Source organism: Corella eumyota, chromosome 2, assembly GCF_963082875.1.
Source record: "Corella eumyota chromosome 2, kaCorEumy4.1, whole genome shotgun sequence".
Lineage (NCBI taxonomy): Eukaryota > Metazoa > Chordata > Ascidiacea > Phlebobranchia > Corellidae > Corella > Corella eumyota.
This window is the reverse complement of record NC_137491.1, coordinates 21701983-21723045: the sequence shown is the minus strand read 5'-3', so window position 1 is coordinate 21723045 and position 21063 is coordinate 21701983. Positions and strand designations below refer to the sequence as shown.

Here is a 21063-nt window from a genome sequence, read left to right as displayed (position 1 = left end):
GAGTTCTCACATGGTGAGTTTACACTTTATCCTCTTTTATTTAGCCAGTTTAAAACTGATCAAATTTGCCCTATATTTAAGCTGCTTATTAGTTTATTTATATTTATTGCATAAGGAAAATTACTCTTTTACACAAATCTTCTTAAATTCGAACAAAACAATTTTAAATATTTTAATATTTTCCTTAACAACAAATAAATTATAATTGCACAAAATTTGGTTACTTTACAAGTAAACAATAAACCAAGAAATAGTTTAGACATGGAACTACATAGTTAGCTTTTTTAACTTTTGAAGCAATAATATAACATTTTTATAACCTTAATAATTGCACAATAACAACAAAACAACAACTAAACATTATAACTTGTTAGCACTGAAATAGAATAAATATGACAAAATAGTCCCAAAGACTTAGATATTTACCAAATTATAAATATACCCGATAACATCACAATATTATAATAATGTTGGACCCTTTATAAATAAAACTTTCTTATTTCAATAGAAAAAGTCATAAATTGTGTTTTCCACAAAACCTAACCCACATTTAATTCCATTCCTTCAACAATTTCATTTTAAGGGACCCATCTGCTCCACAAGTAAATAATCGGTCATCCGTGGCAAGGACCTGGCTCGTACCTGACCCAAAGTTTTTAAACAACGAGGACCTCGTGTGTTCATTATGGCTTGCATGCAAAAGTTCATGGTTGAGTGAATCCCACATGCGAACATCTCCGATTGGTGAACCGGTCACATAGAATCGCTCATGCGGATCCACAGCAAGACATTTGATTGGTGCATCATGTGCAGTAAACCGTGTCAAAGGTTCCCGCAAACACCGATCATCATAGGTCTCGATTTGCCCGTTGTTACCGGCAACAATGAGGGAGCGATGTCGAGCAATATAAACCAAAGCTGAAACTCCTACTTGGTCGTGGGCAGCAAATTCTGTTAAAATTAAATTTTTAAATAAACTTTTTCTTTTAGGGTTAAAGGTATACTCTGAAAATGATTAATTGTAACTTTGACATACATTTAATGCACTCATAATTTAATAAAACATAGAGACAACAAACCTTTAACAAGAAAACTTCGTTTGGGCATCAAAGTGTCCCAAATTGCCAAGTTTTTGTTGTTTGCTGAAAGTCCAGCGGTGGCAAGAACACTTGTGGATGAAACATAACAACAATCAGCGACACCTCTGTCGTGGCACAAGTGTCGCAAATAAGGCTTTTCACTGGCACAAACCTGCCACATGGAAAGGTAACCATTGCTGTCAACTGATGCAAACTTGTTGCCGAGTGAACTAAAATGAACGTTTGATATCTTTGACGTTTCTCCTGTTGTTTTATATTGTGAAATGGGTTGTTGGTGGCCCCATTCCCACATAAACAACCCCCCATCTCTCCCCCCTGTTAAGTAATAAGGTAATGTTGGGTGGGACTCCATTCTCCTGACCCCAGTGAAAGGTCGTCGCATCAGAACATTTGCCCCTTGACCAGTCTGACCCGACCACGTCGTCTGCAAGTTACTTGGACTCGAGCGGACATGCTTGAGCGGTTGTGGGACACTGACGAATAGGAAGTCGTCGTCACGGGAAACCGATGATGTACGAACAGGAGGATCAACCCAAGCCCAACTCTGCTCACTTAACATCGTCGTAACGTCAAGTTCTTGAACATCCTTGTTTGTTGCCATGGCAATGTAGTTGGGGTTGACCTGGTTGATGCAAAAGGTCGCGATAAGGTCAGCGTCCTTGTGGAGGACTCTGAAGCGAGTGTTACCCTGGTAACCCTCATCCTCGTCGACTGCTTCCATTAGATTGATCCCAGGTTGTTTCTTTTTGAAGATATATTTGATAAAAGCTTCCTGAAGTTTTTCTTTCCGAACCAAACCTCGCCACAACCTCTTACAAGCCTAAAATATAAACACAAGTTTAAGCTTAACCTTTCAAGCTTAACCTGTTTAACCAACCCTTAAACTATTAACTTACCTGAACGATTTTCCCCGATCCAACAAAAGGTGAATTCGATTCTTCCAACATTGCCTGGTATCTCAGTGTGGCCGGTCTTAAATTTGGGGAATCACCAGCATAATAACCCCCCACATAAGGGAGAAACCCTTCAGGTGGGCCCCCACATTCTTCTATCTTTGCAATAAGTTGAGTTTTCCACTCCTGTAGTACACGAAGTAACGCACCAAGTAGAGGGGAGTTTGAACTCAACTCTCCAAGTTCAAATCCAGCCAAGGGAAGGAAAGATTGAATATTCTGAGCAACACAATCTACGACTCCAAACCTCATTAGTTTCCATGCATACGAGTCATAATCGGAGTGTTGTGGCTCTGGCTTGGACTCAAACGAGCCAAAACTTGACTCCTCTGACTCAATTGAGTCATCATCTCCATCCTCGTTGTCTGAGTCAAATATTTCATCACCAGAGGGAGCTACAAATGGTTTAGTTAGAAACCAATCCCACAAACAAATCTCAGGTGGAACAAACTTCTCAGTGTAAGTCCCAGTCTCATGACTTCCACTAGAGCTTACACTTAACTTTCGATCTTGAGGGTTAAGTAATTTGTGAGTAAGTCGATCTCGAAACTTCTTGGTTTGATTCGGGGAACTCAAATCTGGTCTTGAGTACTTGCTGTAAACTTTAACACCACCCCCAAATACTGCGTTCCACATCTTGTTGCCCAGGTTATGATTGGTTAATCTGAACAGCAACATTGTGTTGTTTTCATTCAGGGCATGGAGCATCAAAGTCACGTAAATCGCTGAAGTTGCTTCACAAAAAAGTCGAACAATTTTCGAGCGACTTTCAGAGTTGCCAACTTCTGCATTCAATTTGGCTTGTAGAAGGGAAACACCGGGCCACTGTGCTGGGCCAGTAGTGGGCGCTACATACATCTCGCTTTTAGTTTTAATTGGTAGTGAGGATAAAGCTTGGGTTGTAGGGGAAGTCCCAAACTCGATAACATCAGAATGGAGAGAGATTGAGTCAGCTTTCAATAAACGAGACTTGTAACTTGTTGTGTTTGTGTCACAGAGACTCTGGTAAATACATGATGATAATGCTGCGGCCTGGCTGCACATCACAGTTATATCCTGGTTACAACCCTTGTTGTTTTGAGGTGGTGACGAGAAACTGAGCGAAGATCTTAGCAGATCCTGCGTCATTTGGTAAAGATAAGTTAATGGGTCAGTGACCACAGTCTTGCAAGATGCAATTGTTGATGTAATAAGAGGAATTGTTGACCCTGGTTGGGGTAATGGGGCTGACAAGGGTCTCGTCGTGTTTCGATCCTGTAATGACTCCTGCAGGAGCAACAACAATTCCATTCTCATTGTTCCTAGGTAACCATAAGCTGAGTCATGGAGGTTGCAGTAAGATAATAAAGTCCTTAGAAAGTTGTGGTGAGTTTGCAGCCATTTACGACGTCTCGCATGAGCGTTTCTTCTTTGTTTCCAATCGTTGCTATCGGCAATGATGATCTCATGAAGTGACGGGGTTCGACCGAGCCCCAAATTCCCCAGACTCCCCACAGAGGTCGCTTCTTCCGTCTCACTTGTTGAACTTTCAACCTCGACTTGTTCTACCTTAGGTTTGTCCTCAACTTTTTTAATTTCGAAAATATTATGAAAAGTAAGTGAAGCATTCTCCAGCCAAGCGTAAAGTTTGAACCTGAGTTGACCCCCATCAGTGTTATACGCTCGAGCGATCGCGGTCATTTCTTGAACGAAAACCTTCAACGAGGCGGTCATCTGAAGGTGTTGAGAAAAAGTGTCGGTAGATGGATTCTCTTGCATTGTTGTTTCATTGTTTGTTATTGTCTGGGCTTCATTGTTTTTGTTTGTTGTTTCAACAATGGTTGGGATTGTTTTTAAAATAGTGGGGGTTTCCCCTTCTTCTTCTTCCTCTTCTTCGCTCCAATCAAGCTCCAGCTCTTCCTCCTGGAACACAACCGGTTGGCTCCAATCCTCCTCTACTGTGATGTCATTATTTGTGGGTTTATTTGTGACATCATTCTGGGGTGGAACGAGGGTGCGAGGGAGTCTTGAAAGTGAATCAAGAGCAAGGATCGGGCATCCCGCCTCCAGATGAACAACTGAGGTTTGAAAGATGAGTTTCCTCTCCTTCTCCGTGATCCCTTTTTGATCCTGCATGTTCTGGTTCTTCTTGCGCATCACTAAGGGATGTGATCTGAGGTGGATGTAGAAGTTGAATATATCGGTGATGTCCTTAGTTTGAATGTCATCCAACAAAGTATCCAAAGCTTTATCATAAGAACCCATCGTCCAGTGCGCCATGCTACGAAAGAAGGCGTCAGAATTTGAACCATTTGCGTTAAAAACATGAGTTTCCAATAACTCAGTGTGGGTTATATCTGGGTTTTCCCTAAGTCGAGCAATCACTAAAGCTAGTTGCAAATCTTTAAGTTTTTCAATGCAAACTTCAACTGCATCCTGTACAGAGCCAGCCAATAGGAAGAAGGCTGCAGCTTGCTCAAATCTTTGCTTGCCCATCAGTGCAAAAGCGTTCTTTAAAGCAGCTTTCCTCCATCTCTCCTCACTGAAGTTGTTCTGGAAGAAAGTGTGCATCCTCTTGTCCTTCACCGACTTAAACAAACCACACAACAAACTCTTTTTATCCAAAGCAAGGTAGAACAAAGCACTGTCCAGAGGATCGTTCTTTTCCAAAAACGCCGACCTTGCAATTTGTTCAACCAACCTCCTCATTAAAGTATTTGATCTGATCCACCATCCCACGCCCAAAGATCGAACTTCCTTCCACTTTGGTGATCCTCTCTGCACACTTGGAAGTAACGACAATATCTCCCCTTCAGCCTCGGATTGGAATGCCCACGCAAAATGACAAGTATTGAGTCCCTGTTTCAACAACACATCTCGATTTGAAGCTGGTAGTGAGTTTAATAAACACAAGTGGTTGTGCATGGCCATAACATATCTTAAACCACAGTTGTCCAAGGCTTGAATCCCTCCCCCTGTTTCAGTGTAACCCCTTTCACAAGCACTAAGCCCCAAACCTTGTTTCTGGTTCTCAGTGTTTTCAGTATTCGATCTGTTTGCAAGTTCCAATGTGTCAACCAAAGCCATCAACTCCATTTGATCGAGGTTTGTTAAACCTGGCAGCAAATTACGAACTAAATATTCGTGGATGACTTTGCAATGTTCTTTACCAAAATAATGAGGTTCTAATTTCCTTAAATCAAAATGCTCATTTTTTAAATCTTCTTTTTTCCTTGAAATTCCCAAAATCTCGTCCAACTCTGGATCTGAACTCTCACCACTGGATGGGGCTGAGAACAATGGTTCATCTTCCTCAGTAATTGTAGGATAATGTTTCTCCGAAACTCCAAAATTCTTCTTTATCCGACCGTCTTCAGTTAAAAGTTCGCACAAGCTAAGTGGAGTAATATAATTTCCACTTGCACATAACTGACTCAGGTTAGCCAAGTGATTTGAGAACTGATATTTCTCCAGTTGGATATACTCAAGCTGACATGTGGTGTCGTAGTAGTCCCCGTTCATGCAAACTGCCAAGTGGATTAAAATCTCTCTCACAGCTTCAAGGTGACCGCTGTTTAACAACTCCGACAACACTAGTGGGTGATATTGCTGCAAAGTTGGGTAAATTGTGTCAGAAATTTCAGATAATCCAAGTTTGGGGTCGTCTCCCATTATTGCCTGAATTGAACTTGGAATATTTTTGGGGTTTAACCATTGGCAGAAAACATGCATTTCTGTTGCCGTGGCAACAATCAAAAGTCCGTCCCTCGCCCACGACACGATAACATTGGAGCTCTTTGGGATGCTAAAATCTGCAAGTTGCATCCATTTAAGTAATCTCCATTCAATTTGGTGGTCGGTGGATTGGTGGGAAACTTTATTAAACTGGTTCAAGTTTTCCTCTAATTTCATAAACTTGGTTGAAATAAGCAACTTCTGTCGTGTGTGGACGTCCAACGAACTCTGTTTCATCAAAGTTCGCTTGTCTTTAGGTTTCACATCTTTTAAGCTAATCATGTCGGTCGGGGCAAGGGAGTAAACTTGAATATTGTCAGAATATCCGACCACTAAAAAGAACGACCCCTCCTCTCTAGACAACCAATCAAGATGAAAGTTCACTGGGTCAAAGTTCAAAATCAATGAACCATACTCAATCGAGTCTTGCTCGTTCCAAATATTTCCACCACTAGAGGCACATTCATAGATCGAGACCATGGCAGTGTTGCCAACAATAAACAGACAAGCCAGCAAAGTTTGGTTTGCCGTTTTAATCACTAGAGGGCGACCTTTAACATGAATATCAAGGTCGTTATTGAGTTCCCAACTGCATGAGAAATTTTCGTTTAACAAACATTTGTAAAAACAAATCCTCCCGTTGTCCATAGCAACACAAAGATGATATGGGGAACATTGAAAGCTTTCTTCCTCTTCAGAGGTAAAGAAGAGTCCCAATCTTCCTGCTCCCGAGCACACAGAAGTGATTTGTGATGTCATAGTGAGATGTTGTGAGCACATTTTGTTCAAGGACACAGCAATGTAGGAAATGTTCTCCGGCTGAGGATCATCTTCAAGATCAGAGTCATCCTCGGAGGAGTCACTCATCTGAACAGTTGTTCTTCTTGTTCTTGTTCCTTTAATGTTGTTTAAATGGGATGAAAAGTCAACCTTCCAAGTGTGGCAAGTTACATCGGAATCTCTTCGTTCCAACATTACAATGTAGAAAGTTTGCTGAAAATGTGAACTTTTATTGCTGGCATTCTTATGCGATGACATCACTGATTCGGGAAAAACTTCAAGAAACAAGATTTCCCCCCACTTGTGGTTGCTATCTGTGACAGTTTGAAGGTGAAGAAGGCAGCCTGGGTGGTCAGACGACTGCTCTGAGATTAAATCTGCACAGAATTTATCCTCGTTTGAAATATCCACCAATATTTGTCCGGCATTGACCACAGCTTGATAGATTTGTAAGTTGTTGTCATTCAGGGCAAGCAGAGCTGTGCTCGGTGATTTGTTGTCAAAACCCAAACACCAGGTGGGGAAAATTACTGGAATCCAGGAGATTTTGGTGAACAGGTGTTTAGGTTTGGAACTTACTCTTGCTAGCTCTGATAAACCTCCGGAGTAACTGAGAGGACCCACAGGATCGACTCTCCATAAGATCAACTCTGATAACTTGTTGTGAGATGCAGAGGTGAGAAGAAGGGGGAGGATTGGGTGGGATTGGATGGCGGACAAGTGGAAGCAGTGACCACAGAACCTCGAGTGGTGAGAAATGCTCGAAATTGAGGAGAAGTCCTGAAGATCATTGAAGGAAAGTTGCCACAAATTTAAGCTTCCGTCGTTGTGCTTGCTTAAAAGTTGAACATCAGAGTAAAGTGGGGCGTCGTTGGAGATCAACTTGTGGTTGCTGGTGGATAGGAAACTCACTTGGCTCGCTGAGTGAAGAAGATTCTGCTTGAGTGAGTAATTTACAAATAGAACAATTCTTGAACACAAGGTGGCAGCATCACCACTAGAGAATGCCATCGGGATGCGGGATGAGAAACAAACTTGAGACTGTCGAATCATTCCTAAATAAAAAACTTTGTGTAAAACTTTTTGTGTAAAAATTTTAACCCAAATCTAAACATTTTAAACCCACCTGCTCTGTCTTCATCCAGGAAGTCGATATGCCAAACCAACAACGACCCATCACTGGGATGGATGGAGAACAAACCGTCCCTTGAGTCCCTCCAAGTGGTCATTAAAGTCTCCCTCATCTGAGGGGTCAACTTCTTAGGGGGTGACATGGAGTCAGGTGGGGCTTCATCGGAGTCAAAATGTGAGTCTTCAATCAGAGTATAACTTTCACCTAAAAAGGATTAATTAACACAGCAAAATAAAATCATCTAAAATTACTGTAATTAAAAAAAAACTTTAAAATTAAATTTAAGTTAAACAACATAAAAACTGTTTATTATACCAAAACTAAGTTAACTAACTCACTAAAGTTTTCAAGGGTTTATGGACCAAAATATTTGAACACCTACCCAATGTGGTTTGTTTAAGAAGTTGTTGTCGATATTGTGATTCTAGATGTTGATTCTGATAAAATTTGTTGTTCAACCAATGTATAGCAAATGAATTAAATGCTGTCTGCGACAACGGAATGTCGTTCAACGGATCGATCGACGCAGCAATGTGAAAATGTCGAATGTCTTGCTTGCGCTCCATTTTGTTGAACTTGGAACTCTCAAATCTCAAAATTCTAGAAATCATTTAACATCATGAAATAAATAATTTTACTCAATATATACTAAATATATCAATAATGAATTAAATAACTGAATAAATACAAATAATCACCAAACAATTAAACGTAAAGTTTTCAATAAAAAATATATATATATGTCTAATTAATCTTTAAAATAAAAAACTGCCTCTTTAGATGCACAGGCAAATTAGCATGGATAAAAATTCAACAACATTACAACAATTAATAATATAAGCCTTTAAAGAAGTAATAATGCAGCCCATTGGATACAGCTGATTAGCAATTAACTAGAAAAGTTATTTTAAAAACTAAAACCAACCTCGAAACCGGTTGTTTGGTTTCGCACCAAACCCTGCAGATTTGATCTTGGCACGAACTTATTAAAACATTTGGAAATCTCTCCTCAACGTTGAGGTTTCTCCTCCATTCAAATCCTGTCACTTGCTGGGGGTGTTGCAAGTAGGTGAAGGTGAAATCAAGGTTAAGGACAAATGAAGGTCGTTTGTACCAAACTTTAATCATCGACTCTCCTGCTGCAACTGATGCAAACAATTGAGTTCTGGAGGGGGAGAACGAGAGTTGTGTCGGATTCTCGTCCAAGTTACTATTCCATTTGTTCACCCATTTATCCTCGAACTCCCACAACGAGATACCCGAACTCCCAACCAGTAATTGAGACCCTTCTAAATTCCATGAAACAACTGATGCAGAACCATTATCAAGAATAAAACATGACTCAGCATTCCATTTATATGATGAGTCATCGTTAAGTGTTGGGGAATAAATCTTAATTTGGTTGCCGTAGGCAACTGCAATGTTTCCATTAATTTCTGCACAATCGATTGCAGTGATTAAAACATCAGAGTTGCCAGATATAACTTGTAAAGGTTGGACACTAGAGGTCGATATAACAAGGTCACAACCTGAGCCATAAGCCCAGAAAGTAAAAGTTTGAATTTGTCCGACACTGTAGCAGTGGTTACCAGGGTTTGCGGACCCGGTCAAAATCTGATGCTTTTTCATTTCTAAACAAAAAAAAAAAAAATTAAAAAGCAAAAAGTACTGACTGCAGTATTCTACTAATTACAAAAGTTTTTTTTGGACCATGTATGTTGTCCAGCTCTAAACAAAACAACAATCTCATGCAGTAACGCCCTCAAGTAAGGCGCTATAAACGGTATAAACTCCTGATGAGCCAGCACTTAATCAGCAGCATAATTATCGGGCAATTATAATCTATAATATCCCAAACTGCCACAGGCAACTCAAGACTGGGTCGGAGTAACTGATGTTACTCTATGTTTAAGGTCGCGCATTCGACTTTCCCACATCGAGGATAAAGATATATACCAAAAAAAAAACAATCTGTATACCGTCTGACCGTAGTAGAGAATTTAGTGTAATTATGTTTTGTGTTGAACCGGACAACATACGTTACCCTTTCTTTATTTTACAGAAAACAAGAAAATCTTAAACTATGTAGTGACAATAAAAAACTAGAAGTAAAAATATCTAAAACATCCCTAATAGAGAATTATCAAAAATCTGCATTCTGCAACTCACGCGTTAAAATATTTTTATTTACAACTACAGAGTAGAAATTGTAACTGAGATGTGTACTAAACCGCAAATTCATTAATTGTCCTCAATAAATAAATATTTGTATACGTCAACTAACCCTCGCCATTTTTATATTATTAAACAGAATACTAACTCTTTTATGATTACCCAATTTTACCCGCAATAAATTAGTTTCAATTAACCCCATTTTACATAACTCCTTATTTGAAAGAATTATTTTTAATTTCTCGAAAATTTGGACGTGAATTTGTGTTAAACTTAGTTTCAAGTGAAAAGTCGGTTTTGTGTTTTTCGTTAATTCGGAAAAATCCTTTTTTAACAGCTTAACATAAAACTAGGTACAATAAAGTTTCTACAATTTATTAAAGAGATGAAATTTGCTGAAATATTATTTAAAGAATTGCATAATCGTTGATTTATGCGTCTGAATTGACAGAGAAATAAATAAACACTCGGGCCAATTACAGTGGCTTATGACGTCATAAAGTCCCTTGGTTGTACCACACACCTCCATTGTTGATAGTTTTTCAACCGAATTGAAAAGTAAATCCCCCGGGGAAACCACCTCCTTGTTGTTCTACAAAATATTAATTTAAAATTAAAGTTACGAATTCCAAAAATTAAAGTGAAAAGAAGTTGAACTTACGCTGGAAACCGCCTCCCATTCCTCCCATACCTCCTCCTCCTCCTCCTCCAAAGAACATCTGGAAGATGTTGTTGGCATCAAAGTCCTGCATCCCACCAGGTCCATCAAGGTCTTCACCCCGGTCGAAACGACTTCTGTAAATAGATGAGAAAAATATTGAGGAGTTCTAGTTAATGAGGTTCTTATTTAACCTAATAATGGGGGTCCTAAGTTAACCTAATAATGGGGGTTCTAAGTTAACCTAATAATGGGGGTTCTAAGTTAACCTAATAATGGGGGTACTAAGTTAACCTAATAATGGGGGTTCTAAGTTAACCTAATAATGGGGGTTCTTAGTTAACCTAATAATGGGGGTTCTAAGTTAACCTAATAATGGGGGTCCTAAGTTAACCTAATAATGGGGGTCCTAAGTTAACCTAATAATGGGGGTCCTAAGTTATTTAAATGCAAGAGCTCAGTAATTATATGACAACGGGGTTTAAGTTAAAAACGAACCTCTTCTCTGGGTTCGAAAGAACGGCGTAGGCCTCCCCAACTTCCTTAAACTTTTGCTCCGTTACTTTCTTTTGTTCGGCAGTCGCATTTGAGTGACGATCTTTGAAACAATCTTAATTTAAGTACTGGGGATGCTCATTGATTTAACAATAAAGGTTAGGGTAAAAACTAGTGTGACCTCATATTTGTGCTATTGTTTTGTGTTGTGATGTCATACCTGGATGATGTAACAATGCTTGTTTTCTGTAAGCTTTTTTTATTTGATCTTCAGTTGCATCTCGAGAAACATTTAATATTTTGTAAAAATCTTTTCTTTTACTTTTCTTTAAAGCAGCTTCAGCTTGTCTAAGATGTTCTTTGTGTTCTGGAAAAATAGAATTATAAAATATGATTGGTATTAGTCCATACAAGGTAAATATCAAAACTATTATTTGAAATTTATTTCAAGCCAACAACTAACAACAACCTCTTGTTTTCTCGAGTTGAAAAACTTTCTGATAATCGTAAACCGCTTCCTCGAACTTCTCCATCTCAGTGAAACATTTCGCTCTTCGCTGGAGAGCTTTGATGTAATTTTCATCAAGTTCCAGAGCCTTCGTGCAATCCTCTGCAGCTTCAGTGTACTTTCCCAACTATGATGTCATAATCAATATATTTTAGTTTCAATTTTTATCTTTATTTATCCTCGATGCGGGACAGTTGACTTCACTACATAGAGTAACATTTGTTACCCTGTCCCAGTCTTAAGTTACTATTGTCAGCACAAAACAATATTAAGCATTACTGGCGATTAATTAAACAGTTGATTGGTTTGTAAAAAGTAAAGCATCTTAATTAAGGGTGCCCAGTAAACAATGAGGATTAAACCCAATTTTTTTGTTAAACCTTCTTTTTAAAACTTACCTTGCTTCCAACCAAGGCCCGATTGCAATAAAGTTTAGCGTTTGTTTTCCTGTTGTTGGGGTCGATAAGGAGAGCTTCTGAATATAAATCATAAGCGTGTCGAGTTTGGTTCAACTTGAATGCTTCGTTGCCTTCTTGTTTCTTCCGGGAAAGTAATTTTGCTTTCTATAAATAAAATAAAATTTTTAGAATTTTAACAGTTCAGTAATTAGGCAAGATTTTTTAGGAACAACATTTATTTACAACGGAGCTTGGTGGACAGAATACATATTTATATATATATTATGTCCAATTTATAGGCCTACAAAAAAACAACTGCAGTTTGTGGTGTACAGGTAAATTATTGCAGGCTAAAATTCAGTAAAAGTTGCGACCATGTTACAACAAATATAATTCCGCTCTTGGATGATCAGCAAGTCCAATGAATGCCAATAATTCAACCAACCTTTAAAGTTAATCTCGCGTTTGTGTGATCGGGGGAAAGTTTTAAAGTTTGTATAAAGAAGTTGACAGCTTTATCTATTATGTCATCATAATATAAACAAATTCCTCGAATGTATATTGCATCCGTGTTCAAACTATCTTTCTGGAGAATTCCTCTGTGATGTCACAATAATTATTTAAGCAAAATACCAACGAAAAAAATTTATTTAATTAATTAACATTACAACCTCCTTAACTTACTATAAAATGATTATTTTAATATAATTGAAAAACGAACAATCATTTAACTAATTACATTGCAATATCCTGAGCTTCCACATATTTTCCCATCAGAGCCAAACACTCAGCTTTGGTGAGTTTGTATTTTACACAGGCAGGAGCTAGTTCCAACAATCTTCGCATGCAGTACACGACCTAAACATAAACAGAAATTATTTTGTATATATCTTTATTCTCAATGTGAGAAGGTCGAATGCGCGAGCCAAATATAGAGTAACATCAGCTACTCCGACCCAGTCTCAAGTTGCCTTCAAGTTGATATTATATAGATCATAATTGCTCAATAATTAAGCTGCTGATTAAGTTCTAATTCAGCAGGGGCTTATACCATTTATAGCGCCTTGCTGAAGGGTGCTACAGCATGAGATCAGTGGGTATTGAACCCATGACCTCAGGGTGGTGTTGCAAGTGTTTTTACCACTACACCACGCTGCTGGTTTTTGTTATACACGACCTAAACATAATTTATACCCAGCAGAAAATAGAACAATGTTATTAAAGTTGTTTGTACAATATTCACACTTGCATTGTAACAATTCATTGTTTTCTTAAAATCTACCATTTTGTTACCATAGTTACCTGTCTGTAATCTTTCCTGGTGAAAGCTGAGTCGGCTTGTTGTTGAAACTCGTTGATCGCTTGAGCGTGATGAACCTGCAACATTTAACATTGTTACAATAAGAAAACAATGGTGCAAACCACTATTATTATGAGAAAACAATGGGGTAACAACATTGTTACAATAACGAAACAATGGTTGAACATAGAGTTACAACTGTTAAAAATTTAAACTTGATATTTTTGACACAAAAACTACAGAATTGATTTTATTAATTTCAACAAAACATTCCTTAAAAAAAACATTTTTTAAAACAAAACATTAAAATATTGAGGAAAATACAAGAAAGTAAAAAAGTTTAAACTAAATGCAAAATTGTGTTTTTGATATTTATAATAACAATAAAGACACGGTTGTAAACACATATAAACACAATTATGACATCATAGAGTTGTGTTTCGATATTTTCCATCTTTACATCGAATCCATTTTTTCTTTTTTCCTTCCTTTGTTGTAAGTTTCTCTTTTGGCAATTTGCCTTCTTCTTCTCTTCTCTTTCTTTCCTCAAAATCTTGTTGGATTTGAGGTCCAATTGCTGACATAATTTTTGCAAGGCCATCATAAACTAATTCCTTAACGTCGCTTAAAGTTTCAGCACTAGGAGGAAGTATAGAGCTTTCCCATTCTAGTATCTACTTAGGTAAAGAACCCAATATGCAAATAAGAATTCAGAAAAAAATTGTTCAAATTTTTTTAAAACCATAAAGTTATAAGGAAGATAAGTACATAAAACGTACATTTTGTGAAATTAAAAGATAACCCAAGATGTGAAGTTGATTAACAACATACAAAAATTAATTCAATAAATAAGAGGGGGGCACAAACAGAGAATACAGATTTGACAATGTCTTATGACATCACAAACAACAAGACTGAATAAAAGTTCAACAAAAAACATTCGAAACTAACCTCAGTCATTACAGCCTGGTCGTTGCTTGAGTCCAGTTCCTTCACAGTTTGTAAGGAAAGTAAAGCTGCCTGTGCGTTACCCATGGCGATATGACATTTTGCCTCCCTCAAGTAAGCCTGTAATAAAAAGAATAAATAAGTGACAAAAATTCAATGTTGACTTAACCTAGAATACCCTTTCAATGACTTTAAAGAACAAACAGGAACAAAATAACAGTTTTAGTTTTGGTTTTATTTTAATAAGTTCCTTGCAAGTTTTTGTTCCTTAAAATAATTTCACACTTTTTAAATAAACTGTTTCCACACAAACTTACTTTAGCGAAGGCATTGTCCTTTTTAATTGCAGTTTGAGCATCTTCCAAAGCTTTGCGATATTTTCCCAACATTATTTGTGCTGCACTTCGGTTATTATAATAACTTGGATTCTCCGGCCAAATATCTGAAAAACATCAAATAATTCGTCACCTTAAGGGTTTTTTAAAATAAATACATACTATATATACCCTCACCCAGTAGCCACTATATATCCATATACAATGAAACTTAGTAAATATATTAGTTGCGAGTTATGGCCATATTACAACAATTAAACTGCCACTGATAGAGCAAAAAATCAACCAGTTGTATCAAATGATAAATTATTTTATAATACCAATAACAAATATATATTAATCTTGTTACTCCTACAGTTCTACCAATTATTAACATTTACAAGTTTCGAAAGATCTTACTGATTGCTTGTGTGTAGTGGGTAACAGCTTGTTCGTAATCTTTAGCTTTGTAAAATTCATTTCCTTTAGTTTTTTGTTGCTCAGCACCACTAAAAAATAAGAATAAAAATATCAAACACACAACAACATTTTTATATTATTTGATTATAAAACCAAGCATTACAGAATACAGATGTACACTATTAAACTGAACAATTGCAAAGTGTTAACAAAATATTATAAAACGAAACAAGATATTCACTCTTTCATTTCTTTGGTTAATTCTTCTTCTTGATCCACTTCCATTTGTTCAGTTTTGGGCGACATAATATTCGCGCCTTCACTCATTACTGCACAGGCCATCAAGTATTTAACTATAAAATCACTTTAAGAACACTAAAAAAGAAAAATTTGATTGAAAAGCAATTCAACATTCGTGTTTAAATCATCTCCACGATGCAAACTAACGACTACGATTCACACAAAAGTAACTTAAAACCTTCATTTAAACGCCTTCTTTCCTTCCTAGACATATGTTTAACAAACTAATAACAACTGTTTTACACATTTGGGAACTTAAAACTTAAAATTCGCGAATATTCGCAACCTAATTTTTACTATCGGTTAAAAAATCCCCTAATTTTGTAATAAACTTCACTCGTATTGAAAACTTGAATTAAAATGTACAAATTTTAACTAATTTAACCAAAAATAAAATGATTTTAATTCTATTTAAATGTCTCTTAAATATATAAACAACATTATTCAATTGCAATCCTAACTCAAAACTAACATAAAACAAAAACTAAAAGCGCTCAAAAGAAATCGATCATTTTCCAGTTGTCGCACTTCATGAACAGATGTCAACAAAATAAGTATTTTCTAGAATGAATGACGTAACTTCAAAATATCGGGGATTTCCCTAGCCAAAGCAATCTTAAACTTTAACCCGTAGAAATTGGCAACTGTTAATTTTTTTACATATTCTGAATAAAATATCGTTTTTACTAATTTAAATATATTATAATGGTTACCTTATATTGATCTAAATTGCTCATATTTTGGCGATAAAAATATTAAAATATGAATTTTTGAAATACAAATCAAACTTCTATGAAAAATTATTAAAAAACAGTTGTTATAACACCTCAAATACATAAAAAATCAAAACATAATAAAAAAAATTACTTGAAATAAAATTTGCATAAAAAAAAGGTAAACTTAAATAATAATTAGATTTAAATAAATTCACTAACTTACAGTAATTATTACCAACACAGGCTAACTTTAAAGTTATCAGAACAGAAATTAAAATCTTTAAAGGTTATGTCATGGAATATTAAACATAATAATAAATGTTAAAATCATATCACGTAGTACAAGGGACCAACACGCTGGTACTTTTCATTTGAGTGATTTTGACCACTCTTTAAAAATGGCCGCCATTTTGTTAATTGTTTCATCTTCCTAAAAACATAAATTTTAATTCAGAAAAAGTTTTGATTGGTTGGAGAATAAATAATAAAAATTTTAACACAAAACCATTTAATAATTAAAGTAAATTTTTTAATAAAAACTAAAAATATTCCCAAAAAAAGTTCTCTGTTATTCAGTCTTAGTGTAACCCCTATTCATAGAATCATAGAAAGACCCGTTTTATTAGATCAGAAATTAAATTTTATAACCTTGCAGAAACAAAATCTAACATATTTATCTGCCAGATGTTTGTGCTCGTTTGAATAGAAGGCTGTTGTCGGAATTGTGGCAACTTTCTTGTGCCGCGTCAACCACTTCACCAACCTGTAATCCCACGACTCTCCCACGTCAGCATTCTCATCCAGTTTTACTTCTAGTAAATTTAAATAAAAGACATTTAATGCTAAGGTAGGAAACCAAACACATATATATGCATCCCCAACTAATCTGAGAACGACAATTTTTTTCCATGCACTTTTACCCTTAATGTTTAGAGGTTAGCATCACAGCCAGTACATAGAGTAACATTTTTTACTTTAAACTAGTCTTTAATTGACCTTAGCATTTAAGAATATAAGTAAATAGAATACAACAAACCAGCCGGTGAGCAGAAGTTATTGACTTAACAGGAGTTCATACAATTTACAGTAAGAAAGGGGAACATTAAACTCAAGCTTTCTCTGGTAAAGTCCGGGGCTCTAACCACTACACCACACCAATTAATTAAATAGCAAAACCAACTTAAGCATAAAACTTACTCATATCTGAAGCATCAGCAATCATGAAATATCCTCCTTGCGGAATAATTGGCTTCATCCCGACCTCAATCAAGACTTTCTCCAGAAAATCTCGTTTTGCTGCGAGCTCTCGAGGAAGTTGTTTAAAATAACTTTGATCCGTTTCAAGTCTTTCAATCTCAACTTCAAACGCTTTTGCTGCAGCTAGCTTCAAATTTAAAAGTTAAATGAGAACAAAGTAGTGACTTAAAGGTTTTGCTTAGCTGCACTAAGCAGTGAAAGTTAACAAGATCTTTAGTGACCTCTATCAACGAACTTTCAACAAACCCTACCTGGACTGGAGTTGGGCAATTATAAACCGTGTTTTGCCAAACTGTCATCAGATGTTTCATCAAATGTTGGGGGCCATAAGTCCAACCAATCTACAACAAGTTATCAAAATACAAAATATCCTTTTTATTATACGTTAATAATCTGAATGACAAAACATCCTTAAATTTAAATATTTTAGTTACCTTCCATCCAGTTACACTAAATGTTTTTCCGGCAGAACCAATTGTCAGCGTCCTGTCCCACATTTCTGGCAGAGAAGCTAAAAAAAGTTTATTTTTAATAAGATTTTTATGGATAATGGTAATGAAAAAAAACATAAAATAAATAATTTAATAATATTAAAAGATAAATATTTACACATGGATTTCTGGTATAACATGACACAGTCACCAAACATAAATAGATATGACCACGCAAATTTTGCAAAGCAAACGTAACAAATCATTACAAACTAAATTTAAAGTAAAACAAACATAATTTTAATACAAGTTAAAGTGGACATTTATGGTTAAAACCACCACATAAGGTCCTGGTTAAAACCACCACATAAGGTTCTGGTTAAAACCACCACATAAGGTTCTGGTTAAAACCACCACATAAGGTCCTGGTTAAAACCACCACATAAGGTCCTGGTTAAAACTACATTTAAAACCAACTTAGGTGGGTCGATCGTTGTTTAAACCAAAACTACAAATTACTCTGACAATAAAATTACCGATTCTGACATGCTCCTTCCCATCATACGTCAACCACTCATAAACTTCATCAGAGATGCAGAGGACATCGTGTTTGATGCACAAATCTGCAATCTCTTGCAACTCAGCTCGGTTGAAAACCTAAAGTTTGCTGAGAGATTAGTTGTGCAACATTTTGTCTGGCAGCGTGGTGATAAAAACACTTGGCTTTACAACATTAGGTTATGCGTTTGATCCCCACTATATGCATGTGTAGTACCCTTGAGTAAGGTGCCATATCTAGTACAAACTTCTGCTGAGCCAATACATAATCAGCTAAATTATCAGGCAATTATAATCTATAATATCCAAAACTGACAAAGGCAACTTAAGAAAAGTTATGTTTATGTTTAGGCCAAAAAGCCAGCCTTTCCACATCGAAAATAAAAAGCACATGAAAATTTGTTAGGATATAATAAACATACTGATCACATTTTAATTTGTTTAAAACATGCTTTGTTTAAATTTATTTACAATTTGTCATTCAACATTAAAAACAACCACAAGCTTTTAATTTCAATATTTATTTCACCTTTCCAAGTGGATTGTTTGGTGTGTTTATAATAATGGCCTTTGTTTTGTCATTAAACATTGAAGCCAGCTCTTCCGGGTCCAACGACCAATCAGAACTGCTTGTTACCTCTGACGAGGTTTTCTGTGACAATATATATTTAGGTAAAACAACCAACAACCCGTTAAATTATATAATTAAGATTCTACTCGTTAGTAAAGTTACATTTTAAGGACAGTTTTACAAAACAAATTTAAAACTTACTTTCGGTCGTAGTGGTATAAACTTAGGGATTCCCCCCGCTACTTTAACCATCGGTTCGTAACAATCAAAGAACGGTTCGATTATTATCACCTATGATGTCACAAGCATTTTAAAATTAATTAGCTTATGTTTTTTTAGATTTAGCTATGGTACAAATTTAAACTTCTTCCAAAATGACACAAATAGCAAGTGATTAATGTTACAACCTGGAGATCATGGTTCGATCCCCACTGCTTCCAACTTACAGTGTTATAGTTTAACACTAATATAAACTAGCAATGTCATCTTAAAATGTCACAGAGGGTACTAAGATGCTTCAACTTAGATGTACAAGTTTAAGTTAAGTTTACCTCATCTCCTCTGTCCACAAAAGCTGAGATCGACGAGTAAAGCGACCCATAAGCCCCGATGGTTATCATAACCTCTTTAAGAGGGTCAATTTCGTGACCCACCAACCCCCCAAACAACTTCGCAATATTACCCACCAACTGAGGGTGACCCTATAAGTCAAATATTTTATTTTGTATTAAATTTTAAATTATTCTTTATACTATAAATATGTATTACTTGTTAATTATGTTTACAAAATAATTTCAGGTTTAAATCTAAAAGATTAAAACTGAATTAAATAAAACTTACAAATCCTCTTGTATATTGGTGCACCATGTCAGGTTCTTCTGTCACCACTTTCTTCAACGCTTCTTTAACGTGACTGGGAGGAGAAAAATCAGGAAAACCCTGGCCCAAGTTGACAGCTTTGTGTTCTGCTGCCAAGGTCGTGAACTCTATCCTAAAATCAAGGTCATAATGTGCAAATGAATGATAACAAGTGACAGATAGCCATAAGGAAAATTATTTTAAAATTTATTTTGTTTTAATATTTACCAAACATTTTTGTCCACCCCAAAATACCGCTCGGAAGGTTTTATTCTAGTTGACGACATTCTTGTTACATTTGTTAAAACCTTTAAAGCAAGATTCATGTTTACATTGCGAGTGTAAAAAGGCTGAACTCAAATGTCTAATAACAGGATTTTATATAGGCCTATAAAACTTATTTTTCTGATGCCCCAAATTGTGCAAGTTATATCAGTATATATATATATATATATATTTTTTGTTTATATCTTTATCCTTGATGTGGGAAAGTCGAATGCGCGACTTAAACATAGAGTAACATCAGTTACTCTGACCCAGTCTCGAGTTGCAGTGGGAATTACTTTTTTGCCACAAGCAAACACTGTTTAACTATGAGACTTTGTTTAAAAATACCACAACAAGGAAGCAGCGGGAATCGAACTCAAAATACAAAGTTCTAACCAAACTGCACCAAATAATTTTATTTCATTAATGCACGAAAAACCAAAATAAAAATAAATATTTAATTTGCATATCAAATACGTAATTAATTCAAACATTATTTACAAATTAACCACTTTTACATCTACAATACACGACTTACCGAGTTCCTTTTAAGAGAAACACACCTCGTGACCACGCGAGCGATTTTGCAAATATTGCAAACCATCGTTGTTTACATTTCAAACAAATAACATGACGTCATAGATGCAAACCAGAATTTCCAAGTGTTACCAAATGTTTACAAAATGTTGTCGCAAGGTAGAGATAGAGATTTAATTTGCTTCTACTGAAATGGTTTTAAATTTACAAATTATAATTTTTAACTTTAATCAGTTAATTAATTAAAACAATTCAAAATCTAAAATATTCTTAAATAACTTTTACGTCACCGTGACGTCAATGAAAACAAAATTTAAATAGTTTAAAGACGATATTTATCTTAAGTGCGAAGTCGCGTGCCATATTTTAATACACTGAGCGAGTTTATGATATTTATTTGTGTAGTTGGGCCATTAAACCAACAATTTCGATGGAAAAACATTTAAGTAAATGCACCTGGAACTGCGGTTAAACTAGAAACGATTATCTCACCTTCTAAACCCAATTAACTTCGGATTTTATGACAAAATTCGTGTTTTTTAACAAAATTAACAAAGTTTTAACGAATGTATTTTGTTACTTATGTTTAAAGTAAATTAATTTGGTCGAAACTTGTTGATTTTCGCGCAGAAGTTCGTAATTAAGTTCTGCGCTTTATTATGATAAGAATAATTCA

At 35.8% G+C, this 21063-nt stretch overlaps 3 protein-coding genes across 3 annotated transcripts; all 3 read right to left on the bottom strand.

Moving 5' to 3' along the window:
- Positions 1–223: 223 nt before the first annotated feature.
- On the bottom strand, positions 224–9308 carry LOC145743696 (dmX-like protein 1). The gene is made up of 6 exons (XM_082561728.1): positions 8605–9308; positions 8062–8279; positions 7674–7883; positions 1997–7602; positions 1080–1920; positions 224–951 (listed from the first exon to the last, which is right to left on the bottom strand). Exons 1-6 carry the CDS (start codon positions 9306–9308, stop codon positions 551–553), a joined length of 7980 nt encoding a protein of 2659 aa, XP_082417854.1. The 3' UTR covers positions 224–550.
- A 739-nt stretch (positions 9309–10047) lies between these two features.
- Positions 10048–15269, bottom strand: LOC145741317 (dnaJ homolog subfamily C member 7-like). Its single transcript, XM_082558887.1, has 13 exons — positions 15134–15269; positions 14893–14981; positions 14476–14600; positions 14162–14278; positions 13213–13287; positions 12650–12768; positions 12356–12509; positions 11911–12075; positions 11474–11639; positions 11225–11371; positions 11008–11107; positions 10513–10646; positions 10048–10443 (listed from the first exon to the last, which is right to left on the bottom strand). The coding sequence occupies exons 1-13, from the start codon at positions 15232–15234 to the stop codon at positions 10394–10396; spliced, it is 1542 nt and encodes a 513-aa protein (XP_082415013.1). The 5' UTR covers positions 15235–15269; the 3' UTR covers positions 10048–10393.
- Positions 15270–15930: 661 nt separating this feature from the next.
- LOC145743928 (kynurenine--oxoglutarate transaminase 3-like) lies at positions 15931–20459 on the bottom strand. The gene is made up of 12 exons (XM_082562002.1): positions 20389–20459; positions 19812–19891; positions 19566–19716; positions 19277–19426; positions 18927–19016; positions 18684–18806; positions 18133–18253; positions 17600–17676; positions 17417–17506; positions 17106–17292; positions 16557–16720; positions 15931–16338 (listed from the first exon to the last, which is right to left on the bottom strand). Exons 1-12 carry the CDS (start codon positions 20452–20454, stop codon positions 16276–16278), a joined length of 1362 nt encoding a protein of 453 aa, XP_082418128.1. The 5' UTR covers positions 20455–20459; the 3' UTR covers positions 15931–16275.
- Between the last annotated feature and the right edge of the window lie 604 nt (positions 20460–21063).

What these genes read in the sequence shown, in the direction of transcription:
- LOC145743696 (XM_082561728.1), bottom strand. Translation starts at nt 9,308, where the DNA reads ATGAAAAAGCATCAGATTTTGACCGGGTCCGCAAACCCTGGTAACCAC. An exon ending in ACCAAACAACCGGTTTCGAG is followed by an intron (nt 8,280 to 8,604) that starts GTTGGTTTTAGT and finishes AATGATTTCTAG; the next exon opens with AATTTTGAGATTTGAGAGTT. An exon ending in CCTGGATGAAGACAGAGCAG is followed by an intron (nt 7,603 to 7,673) that starts GTGGGTTTAAAA and finishes TTTTTTATTTAG; the next exon opens with GAATGATTCGACAGTCTCAA.
- LOC145743928 (XM_082562002.1), bottom strand. Translation starts at nt 20,454, where the DNA reads ATGGTTTGCAATATTTGCAAAATCGCTCGCGTGGTCACGAGGTGTGTT. An exon ending in TTGTGGACAGAGGAGATGAG is followed by an intron (nt 19,017 to 19,276) that starts GTAAACTTAACT and finishes GTGACATCATAG; the next exon opens with GTGATAATAATCGAACCGTT. An exon ending in TTATACCACTACGACCGAAA is followed by an intron (nt 18,807 to 18,926) that starts GTAAGTTTTAAA and finishes ATATTGTCACAG; the next exon opens with AAAACCTCGTCAGAGGTAAC.
- LOC145741317 (XM_082558887.1), bottom strand. Translation starts at nt 15,234, where the DNA reads ATGGCCTGTGCAGTAATGAGTGAAGGCGCGAATATTATGTCGCCCAAA. An exon ending in TTAACCAAAGAAATGAAAGA is followed by an intron (nt 14,982 to 15,133) that starts GTGAATATCTTG and finishes CTTATTTTTTAG; the next exon opens with TGGTGCTGAGCAACAAAAAA. An exon ending in CCACTACACACAAGCAATCA is followed by an intron (nt 14,601 to 14,892) that starts GTAAGATCTTTC and finishes GATGTTTTTCAG; the next exon opens with ATATTTGGCCGGAGAATCCA.